At 52.7% G+C, this 16,790-nt stretch overlaps 2 protein-coding genes and 2 non-coding genes across 4 annotated transcripts; 2 read left to right on the top strand and 2 right to left on the bottom strand.

Annotated features, from left to right (window-relative positions):
* Positions 1–3,603: 3,603 nt before the first annotated feature.
* On the top strand, positions 3,604–7,252 carry LOC148320658 (complement component C1q receptor-like). The gene is made up of 2 exons (XM_088279863.1): positions 3,604–4,238; positions 5,472–7,252. The coding sequence occupies exons 1-2, from the start codon at positions 3,863–3,865 to the stop codon at positions 7,055–7,057; spliced, it is 1,962 nt and encodes a 653-aa protein (XP_088135989.1). The 5' UTR covers positions 3,604–3,862; the 3' UTR covers positions 7,058–7,252.
* A 614-nt stretch (positions 7,253–7,866) lies between these two features.
* trnaa-cgc (transfer RNA alanine (anticodon CGC)) lies at positions 7,867–7,938 on the top strand. The gene has a single exon. It is a non-coding gene; the product is annotated as a tRNA-Ala (tRNA).
* Positions 7,939–8,163: 225 nt separating this feature from the next.
* trnav-uac (transfer RNA valine (anticodon UAC)) lies at positions 8,164–8,236 on the bottom strand. Its single transcript has one exon. It is a non-coding gene; the product is annotated as a tRNA-Val (tRNA).
* Positions 8,237–9,304: 1,068 nt separating this feature from the next.
* On the bottom strand, positions 9,305–16,531 carry LOC148320655 (trafficking protein particle complex subunit 14-like). Its single transcript, XM_088280124.1, has 13 exons — positions 16,305–16,531; positions 14,951–15,276; positions 14,767–14,862; positions 14,559–14,688; positions 13,606–13,692; positions 13,417–13,537; positions 13,181–13,328; positions 12,527–12,609; positions 12,004–12,155; positions 11,502–11,641; positions 11,344–11,422; positions 10,538–10,652; positions 9,305–9,618 (listed from the first exon to the last, which is right to left on the bottom strand). Exons 1-13 carry the CDS (start codon positions 16,498–16,500, stop codon positions 9,450–9,452), a joined length of 1,842 nt encoding a protein of 613 aa, XP_088136250.1. The 5' UTR covers positions 16,501–16,531; the 3' UTR covers positions 9,305–9,449.
* Between the last annotated feature and the right edge of the window lie 259 nt (positions 16,532–16,790).

Raw genomic sequence — 16,790 nt, 5'->3', positions numbered from 1 at the left:
CGTTTTTGTGTGAATGTCGCACATAAGTTGCTTGTTAGCGAGTAATGGCCAGCAGGGGGCGCCGCTCACTGTCCCTTTGACAAAATTGACAGTAGACGCGCAATCAAATAGTTGGGCGCGCGCCCACGTGCACGCACATTTACACGCAATCACACGGTAGTCCCAATTACACGCACTTTGAGTCACACACACGCACGCGCTCTCACTCTTGTCTTTTTTTGTCTCAAACGTACTGAACACGCACTATGTGTCGTGCAGACTCACGCAGTCTCTTGCTCTCGCACGCACACGCAAATCTTGCGGCGAGTGTTAGTGTGCACGCGAGCGTGCATGTGAGCAAGCCACCGAGTCAAAGTGACATGATGACTGCATGGGAAACGAGAAGAAAAAAGAAAAGCAGAAGACTCGCTGGGCCAGGAGCAACAAACCAATCGCGAACCGGCCCAAAGGAAAGATGGCAACAAAGTCAGCAACGAGGCCTTGAGGAGGCGGCAAGGGAGGACGGGTGAAAGGTCAAACTCATGCGACCAATGAACTCTTCATGTAAACAATATGAACATTCCTCTTCCAGAACCTTCTCTCGTCCGCGGGAAGGCAAGTCAACTTCTTCCGCGTCGTAGGCAGCCAACAAACACACCGGGCCGCGACACGGCTGCATCCAACTGGACTTGAGCGGATAAGAACTGGATGGAACTGGACTGTATTTCAACTGGAGACAACTCCATTTGACCGCATCAAATTGTTTACGACGTGATCTTATTATTATTATTATATTATTATTATCTGACGGGACCGGATCGAAGTAAACCTGATCCAAGTGGACCCGACGACGCTAAACTGCGAGTGACCGGACCCGACCGGATGCAAATGAACCTCATTGGTCCAAACGGTCTACGGAAACGAGACCGAATTGTATCGAAATGGAACGAACTGGACGTGATACCGCCCAACTGGAAGTGACGTGACCCGATTGAATCTAACTGGACCCAATTAAATGGACGGGAACCTGACCGAACTGCAGACCTGGGCCGGCCTTGGTGCCGACAATTTTTATGAATAATAATAAAATTGAGGCCGGAACCGTATCGAGATTGCGCCCCGAGGTCGAGGGACTGACCGGCAAAAAAGCATCGAGTGCCCAGCTCTGCCTAACTGAAAGGAACCGGACCTAATTCGGACAATACCGGACCTGACATAAACCACACTGGAACTTGTTGGACTTGAATGGACTCGACTGCTTGGCACTGGGGTTAAGTGGACCTGATAGGACTGCGTTTGTGTTAGGTCGGGCGATCTTGCTCACATTTGTGTAGCTTGTAAAGTTGACGAGCAGGATCAAGGCCTTCCTGGATCTAACTGGACCCGATGAAACCTACTGAACTTTGACCTCACAGAATCGGATTGGACCTAATGGGAAGTGGAACCAACTGGACCCGATGTCGCCAAACTGGGAGTCGGCAGATCTTACTGGACCTCAGGGATTTTAGTAGGACCTAGCGAGACCGAACTGGATCAGAACACACACAGTGCGTGCGTGTGTGTGTGTGTGTGTGTGTGTGTGTCTGGCTTGCTTTGCGGAAATTTTGCTCCTAATCAGTCAGCTTTTTCCGCGTGTTTGCTTTCTTCCAAGTCAGCACATTTGTGTTGCTTCTGTTTGTCATTCAAGTGCTTCGGCCATCTCCATCTAGACCATTCGCCCCCCCCCCTCCCCCCAAGCTGAAACCCAAAACGCACACTCGTTGACCCCCCCCCATTCGCTCACTCCTTCACTCTCTCATGAGCTTCCATGCTGTCCTACTTTTCCACATGCGCTCTGCTTGCTTCATTTCTCAAACTTTCCATGACTTCTACCTCTGCGTGTGCGTGCGTGCGTGTGCGCGTGTGTCTCACTACATGACTGAAGATGGGGGCGGAGACTTGGGAAAGGTATTTCCTCTCCATTATCCAGGGAGTAGATGGCTCGCATCGTTTTCAGTCTGCATGGCGCGAGGGATCGAACCTACGCACACACGCGCACACGCGCACACATCCTCTCCTCAACTGGAATGTGCACCCGCGCACGCACACACACAAATACATGCGTGCGTGTGAGTCTTCGGACACTCGCGGTTGGGAAGCGTGAACGAGTCTTTAATCCGGCGCGCGCACACGCACACTCACACATGTGGCTCGGTAGGTTCTGTTTCGACCCAAAACAAACACGCACAATGCTGGCTTCACACAACATGAATTCTTACTTTCGTGCGCTTGTTTCTTCCAAAGGACAACGATTTACAAACCGAGCTTCAAACTTTCTCCGGTTTTTTTTCATATGGGTTCGGTATGAAAAAAGGTTAACGAGAAAATTCAAATTTGCTGAAGAGTAAAAAAAAAATTATTGTTGAGGCACAAGTTCATGTCTAAAGCGCTGGCAACCAAAGTGAGTCCAGCCCAAAGTGAAACTTGAGCCCGTGCACTTCTGGTCGTTTTCACTCCTTGGTGTCATGTGACTCGGGGTCCAAAGGTCACGGTGTGATTGGCGAGCAGGTGTGTCACGTGTCCTTGTCACTCTCATGCTGCAACTTGATGGTGGACCAAACGAAGACAAAGATGATGACCATAAGCGCGCCTGCCTGCGGAAAAGATCACCCCCAACCTCAAAACGCCCCACACGTACCTTGAGGAACTTCCTGTGGGCGGGGCCACAGCGCAATGCTTGTCGCAGAGAGCCGCTGGAATATCTGAGAGGGCGGGGCCAGAACCAGCAGCCCCGTTGATGCTCAAAACAGACGGCGACGCGTCGTGACGCGACGTGATGCGACTCAACGCGACTGGATGTTTGTTGGGCGGAAGGTGATGACGAGGCCAGCGTGGGAAGCGCGCGCGACGACCAAGACGAGGGGGGGGGGGGGGGACTGAAGACCACAAGGCTCTTCAGGAGTCGCAGGTTTTCTTCGTTCTTTCTTTTTGCCCTTGGGCTGCTGCTTCTGTCCTACTCAACGCCCCCCCCCTTTGCCTAAACGCACGCGCGCGCGCACACACACACACGCATACGACACGCACGTGCACTCAACACAGACTGTACATGCACACGGGTAGTCACAACCAAAAACACTCATAAATACACGAACACGCATATACACTCATGCACGCAAACCCATAGATACGCGCACGTGCATGCACACACTGTCTTGCATGCACACCAAAAACACAAAGATTCAGACACTCGTGCAAAACCACACACACGAACCTGCACACACGCGCAAACTGACAACTCACGGGGATGGACACGCACACACGCGCACACGACTACACGCTCATATGGTTGCACACTTGCGACTCTGTCGGTCGTAAACACTCTCCACTCTGATGTGTGTGTTTGTGTGAGGGATTTTTTTTTTTGGGGGGGGGGATCACATGTTTTTTATATCCCACTCTACTCCCCACCCCCTGGCATGCACACGCTAAGTGAAGGCCCTCCAGGCTTTATTGCACTTCTTCCAAAAAACATTTTTTTCCTCGACGTCGCAAAAGAAGCCCCTCGTCACTCCCCACCACTTTCTCCTCCCCCATTCGAACTCCCAAGCCCCCCCCCCCCCAACTTCCAGCCCTCCAGCCTCTTCCTCAGTCGCGGGTGAACTCGGCAGAGACAACACGCGTGAAATCTTCACCTGATTTGGAAAAGTGCAAACAGGCGTCCTTAACATTCCATTTGGCTGCGGTGACGTTCCGCTTCCGGTCCCGGTACCAGCCGGAGACTGCCCCCGACTCGGCTCGGATACTTTGAAGAACGATCTTCTTTTTCTTTATTTTTTGATCATTATTTTTTTCTTTTGGCAACTTTTTCTTCACGGACCGCAGTTGCTGCTCGGCATCCTTTGCTATGCGTGCGTTTGGAAGGCGCGTTCTCGCGCGGCACTCCACTGCGCCGGCGGCGCGCGCGGCCTGGCTGCTGTTGCTGTGCCTGGCGCAGGCCGCCGCCGAGTTGCAGGAAAAAGACGCTCTGTGCCACCCGCGCGGATGCGTGGCCGTCTTCACGCAGCGGAGAACCTTCAGGGAGGCGGGGCGCGCCTGCCGCGAGCGCGGCGGCACGCTGGCCACGCTGCACGACCGCCATGCCGCCGACGCCGTCCACCGGCTGCTGGCAGGCGCCGGGCCGCGAGGCGCCCGCCTGCGTCTGCGCCTCTGGATCGGCCTGCACCGAGCACCGCGCCAGTGCTCCGCTGCGCGCCCGCTGCGGGGATTCGTCTGGGTCACCGGTAAGTCGGGTGTGGCCGGCTCGAGTCCGGTCGGGTGGCACGTGCAAGGTCGCCTTTGGCTTCCTTGGCTGCATCCTCGGTGGACAAAAAAAAAGAAAAAAAATTCAAATTCATTTGTATTCCCGTTTTTAAAATATCGACCAATTAACTTGACTTGACAAATACGAAATGAAATGAAAAAGGAAAAATACGTGAAATTGCATGCTTTCAGGAATATGTTTTGTTCTTTGCATGAGACAATTTAATAAAATGAAAAATAAGTTCTTTTTGTTCATCAGTAATTCTTTAATAAAAAAGAACATTATGAAATATATGCGTGAAATTGTTCAATTTATCAATATTTTAAAAACAAATAAAAACAAGGATTTAATTATTACATTTAAAATCTTTCTGCGGAATCGTTTAATCGATCATTAAGAAAATAATCTATCGAATGATTTCCATCATAAAATGAAATGTATGCGTATTTTATATATCTTACTAATACATTTCTCTTTTCAAAGAAAAGGCAAAACAAATGCAGAAAATATATGCGGACTTTTAAAATGTAAATGCATTGGAAAATGTCTCCACAAAATGCGAAAAGAATGGAGCAGAAAAGGCGATACAAGTTCACAACACTCATTTGCTGCATTCTGGTGACCTCTAGCGGCCGCAATCACAAACTGCCCGACGACCACAATTGAACACCATTTGAGAAAACGAATTAGGATTGGCGACAAAAGCGTCCTAGAACAGAGTAGTAGAATAGACTAGATTAGGTGGCAGGGCACCGAGCACGTTGTGCACGTGTCACAACAAAGAGTGCGAGCGGGAGACGGGCCGGGCTGCGGTCCAGAGCCGTCTCCCATTGAAAATGGGTTTGAAGCGCGACAGACGATGAACGTTGGACAGCTGAAGCTGACGCACTCATATTCCACGTCGATGAAAATTTGCTCAAAACGATCAAGATCACTTTGAACAGGCGACATATTGTCTTTGAAGTGTTTTCAAGACAATAAATCGAGGTTTAAGACCATTTGCGAATCATTGTGTTCTCTTTCCCAAATTAGTGTAGTAGAGTCAATCGATTGTTTAAAATGGCATCCGGGGCGTTGGAGAAGGAAGACGTCGAAAACAAAAGGTGGACCAGATCGACTGGATTGGTTGAACGAGGTCGACTTGCTGAAATGAATGTGTGCGTAGTTGCGTGTGGCGTGACCTTGCGCTGTTTGTGACCCCGCCCCCCTGCAGGTGACCAGGAGGGTCAGTTCACCAACTGGCTGCGCGAGGAGGCGGCAGGTGCGTGCGCAGCGCCGCGCTGCGTGGCCATGACGGTGAACACGGCAGACGGTGCTCGCCCCGTCACCGACGACGACGCAGACAACTTCAAGTGGTTGGACGGCTCGTGCGGGCTGGCGCTGGACGGCTTCGTGTGCCAGTACCCCTCCAGGGGCATGTGCCCGCCCCTGGAGGACGAGGGGCCGGGACCCGCCGCGTACTCCACACCCTTCCAGCTGACCAGCCGGGTTCTGAGCCACGTGCCGTTGGGCTCGGTCGCCACCCTCACGTGTCCGGCCGAGCCCTCGGAGGCCATCGGAGCCGGCGAGCAGACGGTGCTGTGCATGGAGCGAGACGACGGGTCGGTGGGCTGGTCGCGGGACGTGCCGCTCTGCGGGGCGCACGCGGCACCGCCCAACCAGGACCGGTGCGGCGGCGGCGACCACGGGTGCCAGCAACACTGCCAGAACAGTGACTCGCACTACTACTGCTACTGCTCGGAAGGATACACGCTTGCCGAGGACGCCTACAGCTGTCGGCCGGACCCCTCGGAACCCACAGACCCTCCGGAACTTTCCTCTTCCGACGGCGCCGCTGCCGAGCCCGGCGAGGCGCCGCGGGTCAAAGCGGCGTGCGTGGCCATGGGCTGTGAGTACGACTGCGTGGAGACATCTCGGGGGGTCCGCTGCACGTGTCCTCCGGGATACCAAATGGGCCCCGACGGGCGGCTGTGCGCTGACGTGGATGAGTGCCGGCAGCGGCCGTGCCCGCAGGCGTGCCTCAACGTGCCCGGAACCTTCCACTGCGCGTGCCATGCCGGCTACCGGCCCGACGACGAGGGCGAGTGCGTGGACGTGGACGAGTGCGAGGACGAAGGCGGCTGCGAGGGCGCCTGCCGGAACACCGAGGGCTCCTTCACCTGCGGCTGTCGCCACGGTTACCAGCTGTCGGCCAACGGTACGTGCCAGGATGTGAACGAGTGCGCGGGAGCGTCGCCCTGCCGGCAGCAGTGTCTCAACTACTTGGGCAGCTACCAGTGTTACTGCGACGACGGCTTCGAGCTGCAAGCTGACGGGCTAAGTTGCCGGCCGATGTCCACCGACGAAGAATACTCCACTCTGACCCCGGAGCCCACCGACCCGGCCCACGGACCGGACTGGGACCGCGACGGCACGCGCAGCGCTCGGCCCAACTTCGACGTCACCTGGGTGACGGACGCCCCCAAAGCCCGATGGGACGGCCCCTCGTCCAGGCGGTACCAGACAGAGGGGCCACCCGAGACGGGGCGGGGCGACGGCGACGGCGAGGGAGTCCGTTTTGAAGCTGGAGGTCACAAAGGTCAAGACGAACGCGGCCGCAACAACGGCAAACATGACAAGAGCTGGCTGCTGGTGGCGCTGTTGGTACCGCTGTGCGTGTTCCTGGTGGTCATGTTGGCGCTGGGCATCGTCTACTGCACCAGCTGCGCGGTGGACAAGAACATGCGCTTGTCGGAATGCTGCCGCTGGATCCTGCCCGCGCCCGCGCCGGACAGCACCCAGCCCAAAGGACGAGCGTGACGCTGAAGTGAACGTCGTCGGCTTGGTCATGCAACAGGGTCATGAGACATGTCACGCAACATGGGTCATGACAAATTGGTCATATGACATCATTCATGACATTGGTCATGTGACATGCTCATCGCAACGCTAAACTTTCTGTCTCTCGCACAACTTTTGTAAATACATCACTTCCATTCCACTTTGAAAAACAATAAAAATGATTTAAACAAACCGGTTTGGTTGTGAACTAAATGCTGAGTGCAATTTCTTAGTTAATGTGAAGCATTTAAGAAGTTTATGTTGTTTACAACTTAGTCATGAAAATTATGTGGATCGACAGTGTCTTCGGAATTTACACTCTTTAATCGTTATGTGTCATTATAAAGAACATAAACTGGTTTATTTTATGGCGGGAGAGGCTCGTGGAACATGAAGCCCGGATGTGTTCATTGCATCGTCACCTCCCCAAATACGTCATCACTATGGGACACACTTCACTTCCGAGCGAGCCAGCAAGTTGCCGTCGGCGGAAGTGTCCCACGCAAGAATTCAAAAGAAAATCACCCCACGTGTCAGCGAGCTCACTTTTGTCAGACCCATCACTTACTTGGTTAAGTAAAAACCCTTCAGTCGATTAAAGTATTTTCTTCCGTTTTTTTGTGATTTTCGAGCAGCATGTTGCTGTAAATGCTAAACAGGCTGTTTGAAAAAGGAAAAAAAATGTCTAAAAAAAAAACGGGATGTAACCGTAGCATGTCGAAATAGAAGCGACTGGCTTTTCACTTATTTATCTTTATCTTTACAGCATTTCCACCACCATGTGACGTGGGGATGTAGCTCAGTGGTAGAGCGCATGCTTCGCATGTATGAGGTCCCGGGTTCAATCCCCGGCATCTCCATTTTGGTTCAGAGGCCATTTAAAACAAAATAGCGACAGCAAACAAGACCCAAGATAAATCCAATTCAAAGAGTTAGAAAAGATTTTGCATCTTGGCTTTTAATAAGGAATACAATGTTGATGCAATATATACGCTTGCTCGGTAACGATTAGCTTGGTTATTTTGCTAGCTTAAGTAAAAGTCGTTTTGATCGTGCATTTTAAAAAACAGGACAAAAATTAAGACTGGTTCCACTGGGGCTCGAACCCAGGACCTTCTGCGTGTAAAGCAGACGTGATAACCGCTACACTATGAAACCTTGGCGCTCTAGCAACGACGTGCGACCTTTTTATATTTATACATTAAAGAAGTTGGAAGGCCAGCGAGGCGAGGGCGCCTGCTGGTTTCATCTGCGCACGTGTGTCAAATGTGGAAAGAATTGAGGGAGGTAGGTGGAGCTTTCATATGAAAATCCCATTTTGTGTTGTAAAGGATGTTTTTGTAATTGAAGAAATGTTTCTTTGTATGTGTAAAGCATGCCGTATTTGTTTGCCAAGCATGATATATTTTGTTTGGCAGGTACATTTCTTACGTGCAAAACAAAAGTTTGTGAACAAAAGTTTGCAAAACACATTTGGGTTTGTTTGTGAATTGCTGGGTAAACCCTATTTTCCGTGTTTGGCTATTAACACCACAGGTTGATGCCGGAGCAGCCACGTCATAGATGTCAAACTCCAGTCGTGGAGGGCCGCTTTCCTGCATGCTTTCAATCTCTCCCGGCTGCAACACACCTGATTCAAATGAGCAGCTCATCCGCAAGCTCCCAAGAAGCCTGAGAAGGATGCTGCTCATTGGAATCAGGTGTGTTGCAGCCACTTTTAGATCCATTTATTTTAGAACACGAGATAATTGAAATCAATACTCATCACAAACTTTAACGTCTTTGTGTCATGTGATGTGTGTTAAGTTTATTATTATTTACACCGATAACACTGCAAACACTTCCACTTTGGGAATATCAAGATTAATAAGATTCATTAGAATTAGAACGATGATGACCGTTGTTTTGCTACTTTTTGCAAGTTTAGAAACAGAGCCCAGCCACAAATTGCAACCATCAGCATGGAATTGACGCGCCTGAAAAAGGTTGAAAATTGCCAAGAGATGCCACGAGATGGCGGCAACGCACAAACTCAATTCATTCCAACGTAGTTCCTTGGCACCAAGATGCCACAAGATGGCCCCAAAACAATACGTTGACAAAAAAGAAAAAAAAAATCGGGTCGTCGTTCTGGTTGTTGCAGCACCACGCTTTGGCCACCAGGGGGCCATGTAACACAGTCAGTACATCTAAAAAGTTGTTCTTTGCAAAGAATGAAGAATGCATGCCCGGGAGAGTTGATTGCACACGGCGCAAAACGGGACGGGCAAATTTGGGAGCGCCTCTCAATGTCCTCCTTGACATCGTCTTGTTGCCATGTGTCCTTTGAGATGACCTCGAAGGCATCGTCAACGTTCTCCCCGATGTCCTCCTAGAAGTTCTGCCCACGTCCCGGGTCCACCACCAGAACTTTACACTCCCGCTTGGCAATCTTGTCCAGCGACAGAAGGCTTTTGTCCTGCGGCGGCAAGTAGAGCGGCCGGCCCACCGGAGAGCCCACCGGGGGTGTGATGGCACGCCGCTCCATGGCGCTGCCCGTCCTGAGCCGCGCATGCGTATGCAGTCAGCGACAGCCACATAAATGTCATCTTCGACTACATGAAGGCTCATCATTTGCAGCATCGCGTTCTCACAGCCAAATTCGAGTTGCTTTCCTTCAGCGTAGCACCTCGTTGTGCCGGGAAGCGCTCAGCTAGCCTTAAGATCGCCGTCGTTTTGTGTCTGTTTTTACACAGAGCTGGGCACTTGACCCTTTTTTGACGGACAGTCCCCCGCCATCCAGCCGGGATCTGGGCAGCCTTCCGACCTGGGCCCTCCGGCATTATTCCTACAAATTTTTCGGCCCTCGACCCCAAATATAAAAAAGGCGTCCGCGCGCGACGCCGGCGTGGGAGGGAGGGATGCTAACGGCAGAGCTTTATTGAAACATCATTCGTTGTCTTGTTTACCAGTCAAATGCGCTTACCTTATTATGGTCTTCATTTTCTTCTTCTCCACAAACGTGCCCAGTGCAAGTCAGGACGCACAGTTGCTCGTGGCGCTTTTGACGTGTTCGGTCGACGAGTCGGTTCGACACGCGCACGAGGGCCGATTCGGGGGCCGGACTAAAAACGACCCTTTTTTTTAAAAAATTCTCTCCCCGCCCTGCTCCCGACCTACAAAAATGGGCGTCCGGCCGGACCGTTCGGACTGCCCAGCTCTGGTTTTACATGAAACGTTAACTCCGAGTGGCCAGCTTGACTTTTATTTGGAGGGGCGTGCAAAAAAGGAGCGTGTGAATCGGCACTATGGGAGACTTTCAAGTACCGGTTTGTTTCATGCGATCTCTGTCGCTGATTTTCATCCGTTGTTGCGTATAAATATAATGAGCAGGGCTTCAGTGTCATCTTTTTTTTTTTTTTTTCAAATGGAGATGGAAGGCGGCCGAACTGGACGGCACGGCGGCGGCGGCGGTCTCACCTCATGATGTGCGAGCGCGACGGCTGCTGGTGGGAGAAGGACTGGGAGCGACCCAAACTGGCCTGGTGGCGGTCCAGCAGGTCTCGCATGGCCGGGCTGGACGGGCTGTTCTTACCTGAGCGCATCCACATGAAGGTGAGCGGTCAAGAGCAGAACGTCTGCCCAATGTTCAACTAACTTGCCCCTCACTTATTTTGAAGAGCCACCAAACGTCTGCCTCGTCTACCAAATGTCTTTTTGGGTCGAGCCCCTTTCACCTCGCAAAGATCCACTGTACAGCTTGAAAGGATTCATGAGGTCGTTGCGATCACGCTGGTTCTTTTACTTCAACGGGAGTCAACCTAACCTGGACCATTTTTTTCCAGGGTTGAAATGACATGCAGGTGGCAAATTATTTTTCCACCAATACCTGAACTAGATGAACATTTTGACTGAGTTAAATTTATGTGGGGGAAAAAAAAAAGCTCAAAAGACATTTTTGAACTTAATGATGGTTTAGTGCCGTCCTTGAATGTTCATTTTGCTGCAAGAGAAGCACATAAGATTGTATTTGGTCCGAATCCCCCCATCGATCTGGTTGGGAAGTGCGTGCTCCTACGTGATCAGAAGATCAACAATTCGCTGTCGAATAGATTTGAAAATTCCGCTCCTGGTCGAGAAATGACTGAAAGCTTTGGGTCCCGAACACATTCAAGAAGAGCTTTCTAATTGCGTGGTGTGAAGCACACGCTCCATATCCTTGGCTCGCCTTAACACCCCCCCCCACTTGCGTCTTCTTAAGTGGCATCGACGCAAGGTGCACTTACGAGAAAGCGGCCTGGCGTCAGGTGGCGGGTGGGAGACGCACGCCGTGAACTGCAGCTTGAGCTTCATGTGCTGACTCAGCTGAGGAAAGAAGAACACTGAAAAGCGCTCGCTCGGTCAGAGAGAAGGTGAGCGTGACGGCGCCCCCTGCAGGCGGTACCTCATAAAGTCCCGGTCGGAGGACCTGGAAGGCCACGTTGAAGGTGAGCGTGCTGCCTTTGCGACAGTGGCCCAAGTTGCTGAGAGGGGTGTGGCACACCACCGCCGCCGACTGCGCGGCGTCCTCACTGCGACCGCGCCCTGGAAACGGTCCAAAAAGGTCGATGAGAGACCGTTATGGGGTGCGTTTATGGTGCCGCCGTGAGAAGTTCGGAACGCTCGTTTCAAAGGGAAATGAAAAAGGAGAGAAGAATGTGGCTCAATTTAAACCTCCAAACAAGGCCAACAAGAAAAAGAAAATGTTTTTGTTTTTTTTTCTTAAAACATGCCGTGGTAACATCTTTGAAAGAAAGTTGCGCCATTTTTACGAATAAGGCCGCAGGGCCCAGGCCGGAACGGTACCGAGAACGCGGCAAAAAAAATGGTCGAGTGCCCGGCTCGAGTTATTTCACGATGGACGGACGTGTCGCTTGAAGATGCAAGCAAAAGGCGAACGCACGCACCCTCGGGAGTCCAGACGAGGCGCACGGACAGGAAGTCCTGCAGGTTGTTGAGCAGCACATATTTGACCTGGAAGTGCTCCTTGACCCGGACGCTGCCGGGACAGCTGGCCGTCATCACGAACCTCGGCCGGTCAAGGCGGACGCTCGGCAACCTGGCGGACGCACAGCGCTGGGAAGTAAGCCGCTACAAATGCGTTGCTCCTCCTCACCGCAGACTTTTTTTGGGTTGTTTTTTTTCCTGCAATATGTGCTTCACTTGACAACTTGTTTTTTCCCACCAATCCTTCCATTTTTAAAACGGTAACGCTCGTTGCACTTTGTCAAGAGAGCGGAAATGGGCATTTTGTCCCCCGGGATGAAACGCTCCGGACTGACGGACAGACGCCCATTTTGGGGGCGGAGGACGGAGGGCGACAAGTTGTACCAAAAAGGACGGACTAAGCAGGGGTGGAAAGAATTCAAATGTTTGCACTCACAGCAGAATGAAATCTTGGAGGCGGCCAACGGATTTTGACGCTCATACCTGTAATGTGTGTAGATGCAGTTGGTGAACGGCATCTTGGGAGTTGACCACTGCAGCACGGCAACCAGAGGAACCTCCATCCCCTGAGCACAAGGTCACAAGTGCAAACGCAGGTTGGAAGCCTTTGCGATTCTTTTTCTGCTCGTCCAAGAAAAAAAGAGACCATAATAAGGGAAGCGCATTTGAAAAGTAAATGATGTTGAACTAAAGCTCTCTCCCGCACGGATGCTTTTTTTTTTTGGGGGGGGGGGGGGGGGGGGCGCTTCAACGCGGTCGGGGGCCGACAATTTTTAGGAAAAAGGCCGGAAGGTCAGACCAGCGAAAAAAGGGTCAAGTGCCCAGCTCTGGCAGGCTCGCGTGTGCAGCTTTGTGGCGGCCATGTTGGGAGGGGCGCCCGGGGGACTGCAAGCTAAAAAGCACGTCCATTTAGCTTAGCATCGCCGCAGCCGCGCAGTGTCGCGTCCACCTCGTCAAATCTTTTTCACTCAAACGCTCGTCATCCACGCGTCTCTCAAACATGCTGCTTTTGGTGCAGTTTAGCGTTGCTCTTTTCCTCAAGAGCTCGGAGGCGGAAAAGTAAGTGCGAGTCGGTCGGACGCAGGCCGCATTGACGACGAATGGATGAGCGGCTCGGGGGATGAATCCCAAACGCACCTCATTGGACTCGTCCTGCGGCGCGTCGTTGAGGTGCAGCTGGAACAGGAAGTCGTGCTCCTCCAAGGCGCCGAGCATGCTGGGAAGGCGGCATGCGGCGCTGTCCACCTTGCAGAAAGACGCCATGCCCACCTCGCCCGAGTGGTGGCTGCGGTGGCAAAATGTCGCACACCCTTAAATGTGACCGTTGAGCAAAACAAAAGGCGCAACAGATTGATTTTGAGCGACAAGCGCACCAAACGTTGTCCACCAGCAGCACGGAGCCGTCGGGCATGACGGGCAGGTAGGAGGCGTTGAGGTCCGGCAGAATCCGAACGTCCCGCACGCTCACCTCCTCCTGCGTCCACTTGTTGAGCACTGAGCGCCAGCAGAACAAGAAGGTCACGTGAGAGCCGACGGCGGTGTTGACGCGTGACGTGCTATACCTTTGAGAGCAGCCAGGTGGCGCCCCGACACGCTCATCAGCTTACAGCGGACGGCCGGAGGCGGCAGGACGGTCAAGGTGGTGCTCACTGAGTCAAGACAAGCGTGGACAGGTTAGAGGAACACAAACTTGTCTCGTGGCGCATGGAAGCTCAACGAGATGAGCGGTGGGGCTGTTTCTTCCATTCTGATCCGGAACTTTAAAGGAGGACATTTTTGATCAGGAAACTGAAATGAGTTATCATCTTCTTTTTTTATCCTTTCATTTTTGGAGAAATTAGGAAATAAGTGACGACTTGAACAACATCTACTTTTAATTTCGGAATATGGCCACGCCCCCTTGGCTCGGAGTCACTAAAGGGAAATCGTTGTACTTTCATTGCTTAGAACGACGAAAAACGGTGATCAATTGGCACCGAAATGCACGTGGACATCTCGACCTATGACCTCTTCAACCTCTCCGTGGCCGATTGATCTGATGGAGGCTCGGAGGAGCGCATACTCGCGTGCTGCTTCTCGGAGAGGACGCGCGGCCCGGACGATCTGAAATCGACGCGCTCTCACTCGCACGCCGAAGCCGTGTCGGAGAACGCACGCGACCGCTTGGGAGGCAACATGAAGGCGCCATTTGGACGAACAGTAAGGAGCTAACGTTGTTGCGCTAATGCCTTTTGTTTTCAAAGCCCGAGGCTGATTCGGATCCGTCGTGCCATTAGGCTACCGATAGCCTTGACAAAGCCTCGCTGCGAGGAGGAGCAGCAGAGGAGGTGGCTCGGGAATCCGCTTCGGATGGCGCCATCGCGAGGCCTTCCGAGCGCATCCCAGCCAGGACGCAAAGGTACATTGACAAACATTAAACGGGACCATTAAAAACAACAACAAAAAAATACCCGACGCATTCCTTTTTGGAGCGTCCCAAAATGAGCGAAGCGAGTCCGGTGCGTGAAGAGCAAACCTTGCGCTTTGAAGGTGTTCAGGTCGTGTCTGAAGGTGAGCGACGGCTGTCGTTGCTGCAGGACGCTCAGGTAGCCCAACTCCTGCACCTCCGCTTGCTCCGCCTCCTTCTTCCACACCGTCACCATCACCTGTCACCATCGCATTCGCCATTCGGCCAAGGATCAACAAAGAAGCTATTTTCCGAAATGCAACGTGTGAGGGGCCACCTTGACTTTGAGCGTGCTGACGGGGAGTTTGTCCAAAGAGACGGTGAGCGGGAAGACCACCTCATCGGCCAGAACCATCGGCTCGTCCAGAGGAGACTGCGCGACGCGGAGGACAGACACAAAAACGAGCGCTCGGACGTTTGTCGCGCCACTTTGAACTTTCCGTGGCGCTTTTTCCACTGACCTGGACCGGAGCCCTGCGGAACTCCCGCCCCGCCGAGCCGTGCGAGTTGTGGATAAGCAGCGGCTGGCAGTCCCGGAAGGTCCGACATCGCGAGTCCACCCTGCTGCCCAGCGCGGCGATGGCCGCCTCTGCCGCCGCCATGTAGTCGTCGTCGGCGCCCTCGTCGTCCCCGCTGCTGCCGAAGTCGTGGTGGTGCTGGCCGGCCCGGCGGCGGCCGCCGCTCTCGCCCGGGCTCACGCTGGCCACGGCGCACAGCGAGCCGGCCAGCTCGCGCCAGGCGCGAGCGCTGCTCGTTTCGCTCCCCAAACCTGCCGAAGCGGCGGCGCCTGTTGGAATGGGCATGTGGCCGACTGTCAGACGCGTTTGCGCGTACGCGAAGTTCCCGGAACTCGTACATTGTTGACACACTTCGGCCGCGATCGCGCTACAATTCCGGCCTCGACCCTGCAGCCAAAGTCATTTTTCGGCAGCGGGTGGCACTAGCGATTAGAAACTCAAAATCTTTGAAGTTGTTCCATTTTTAGCCACCAAAAAATACAAGTTGTGTTTTTTACATGCAGTGCGGTCAATGGCAGGGCATGTATAGAAAGCTGCCACTAACAGTTACTTGAAGTCATGGTCAATCGGTCAATTATTTTATCAATTAATCGGATAAAAGAAAGCCTGCTCTGATTTTCATCCCTTTGTTTGGAAACATGACATAATTTCAAATTGACAGGGCGGAAAATGCACAAACAAAATTGCATTACGATTCAATCGTTTGATAATTGCAGTTTGTCCGACGGATGAGAACGTCCACCTCACAGCGCAGAGATGCGGGGTTCGATTCCGGCTCCGGCCTTTTTGTGTGGAGTTTGCATGTTCTCCCCATGCCTGCGTGGCTTTTCTGCGGGTACTCGAGTGTCCTCCCACACTGCGAAAACATGAACTCTTGAAATTGGCCCCAGGCGTGCTTGTGAGTGGTTGGTTGTTCGCCTTTGTGTGCCCTGCGATTGGCTGGCAACCATTTGAGGGTGTGACCCCGCCTATTGCCCGAAGAAGCTAGCTCCAGCTAGTGAGGAGGAGCAGCTCAAATAATGGATGGATTGATAATTTGATAATCGATGAGTTGCCGATGAATCTTTTCGCCTCAAACTGCATATTTAGCGTACATTTCAGCTCAGTGTGCGATAATGCTGTCAGTTATTGCGGTTGTAGCCTCTGCACGGAGTTAGTCCCATTATTTGGACCTCTAATTTTTACCATGATCACGCATTAGCTGTCAAGACCCATGAGTCGACATGAGAGAGTATTGCTGTCAATATAGAACAGTAGCAGCATCCACCCCAACCTCATCCTCATCTCAAGCTCTTACCGGGGCCTGGCTCTGTCGGCGTCGCCCTGCCGGCGTCCCTGCAGCGCAGCACCAGCAGGAAGCGGACCGTCTCCCCAAGGTAGAGGTGGCTCCGGCGCGGTAGGGTTCGGTAGCGGGCAGGGTCGGACAGGTCCGTGATGGGCACTGCCGGGAAATACATGAAGTACTCGCACTCAGACTCCATCATCTGCACCATGGCGACGAAGGGAGGAGGCGGCGGAAGAGGAACAAAAGCACGCCAGCGCTTCCAGGCCTAACTTAGAGCGCCATCTGCTGGACGCGACACTAGCACTGCAGCAGAAGTTGACAGCATATCTGGCTTCGCTGTGTTGTTGCCAATTTGAGAACGTCACTTGCTGTGATTGGTAAGTAAAAACCAGTGTTGAAGCATCAAAGTCTTTAGATTTTCGTAGTGTTGCTAAATGCAATAAAATGACACCACCGGGTGGATGCAAAAATGATCCGGACGTCCAGTACGCCAGTGTT

The sequence above is a fragment of the Idiotropiscis lumnitzeri genome, chromosome 17 (assembly GCF_059441095.1).
Source record: "Idiotropiscis lumnitzeri isolate Australia: NSW breed Sydney's pygmy pipehorse chromosome 17, RoL_Ilum_1.0, whole genome shotgun sequence".
In the NCBI taxonomy this organism is placed as follows: domain Eukaryota; kingdom Metazoa; phylum Chordata; class Actinopteri; order Syngnathiformes; family Syngnathidae; genus Idiotropiscis; species Idiotropiscis lumnitzeri.
Note: the sequence above shows the minus strand (reverse complement) of the source record. Positions and strands in the feature narration are given on the sequence as shown.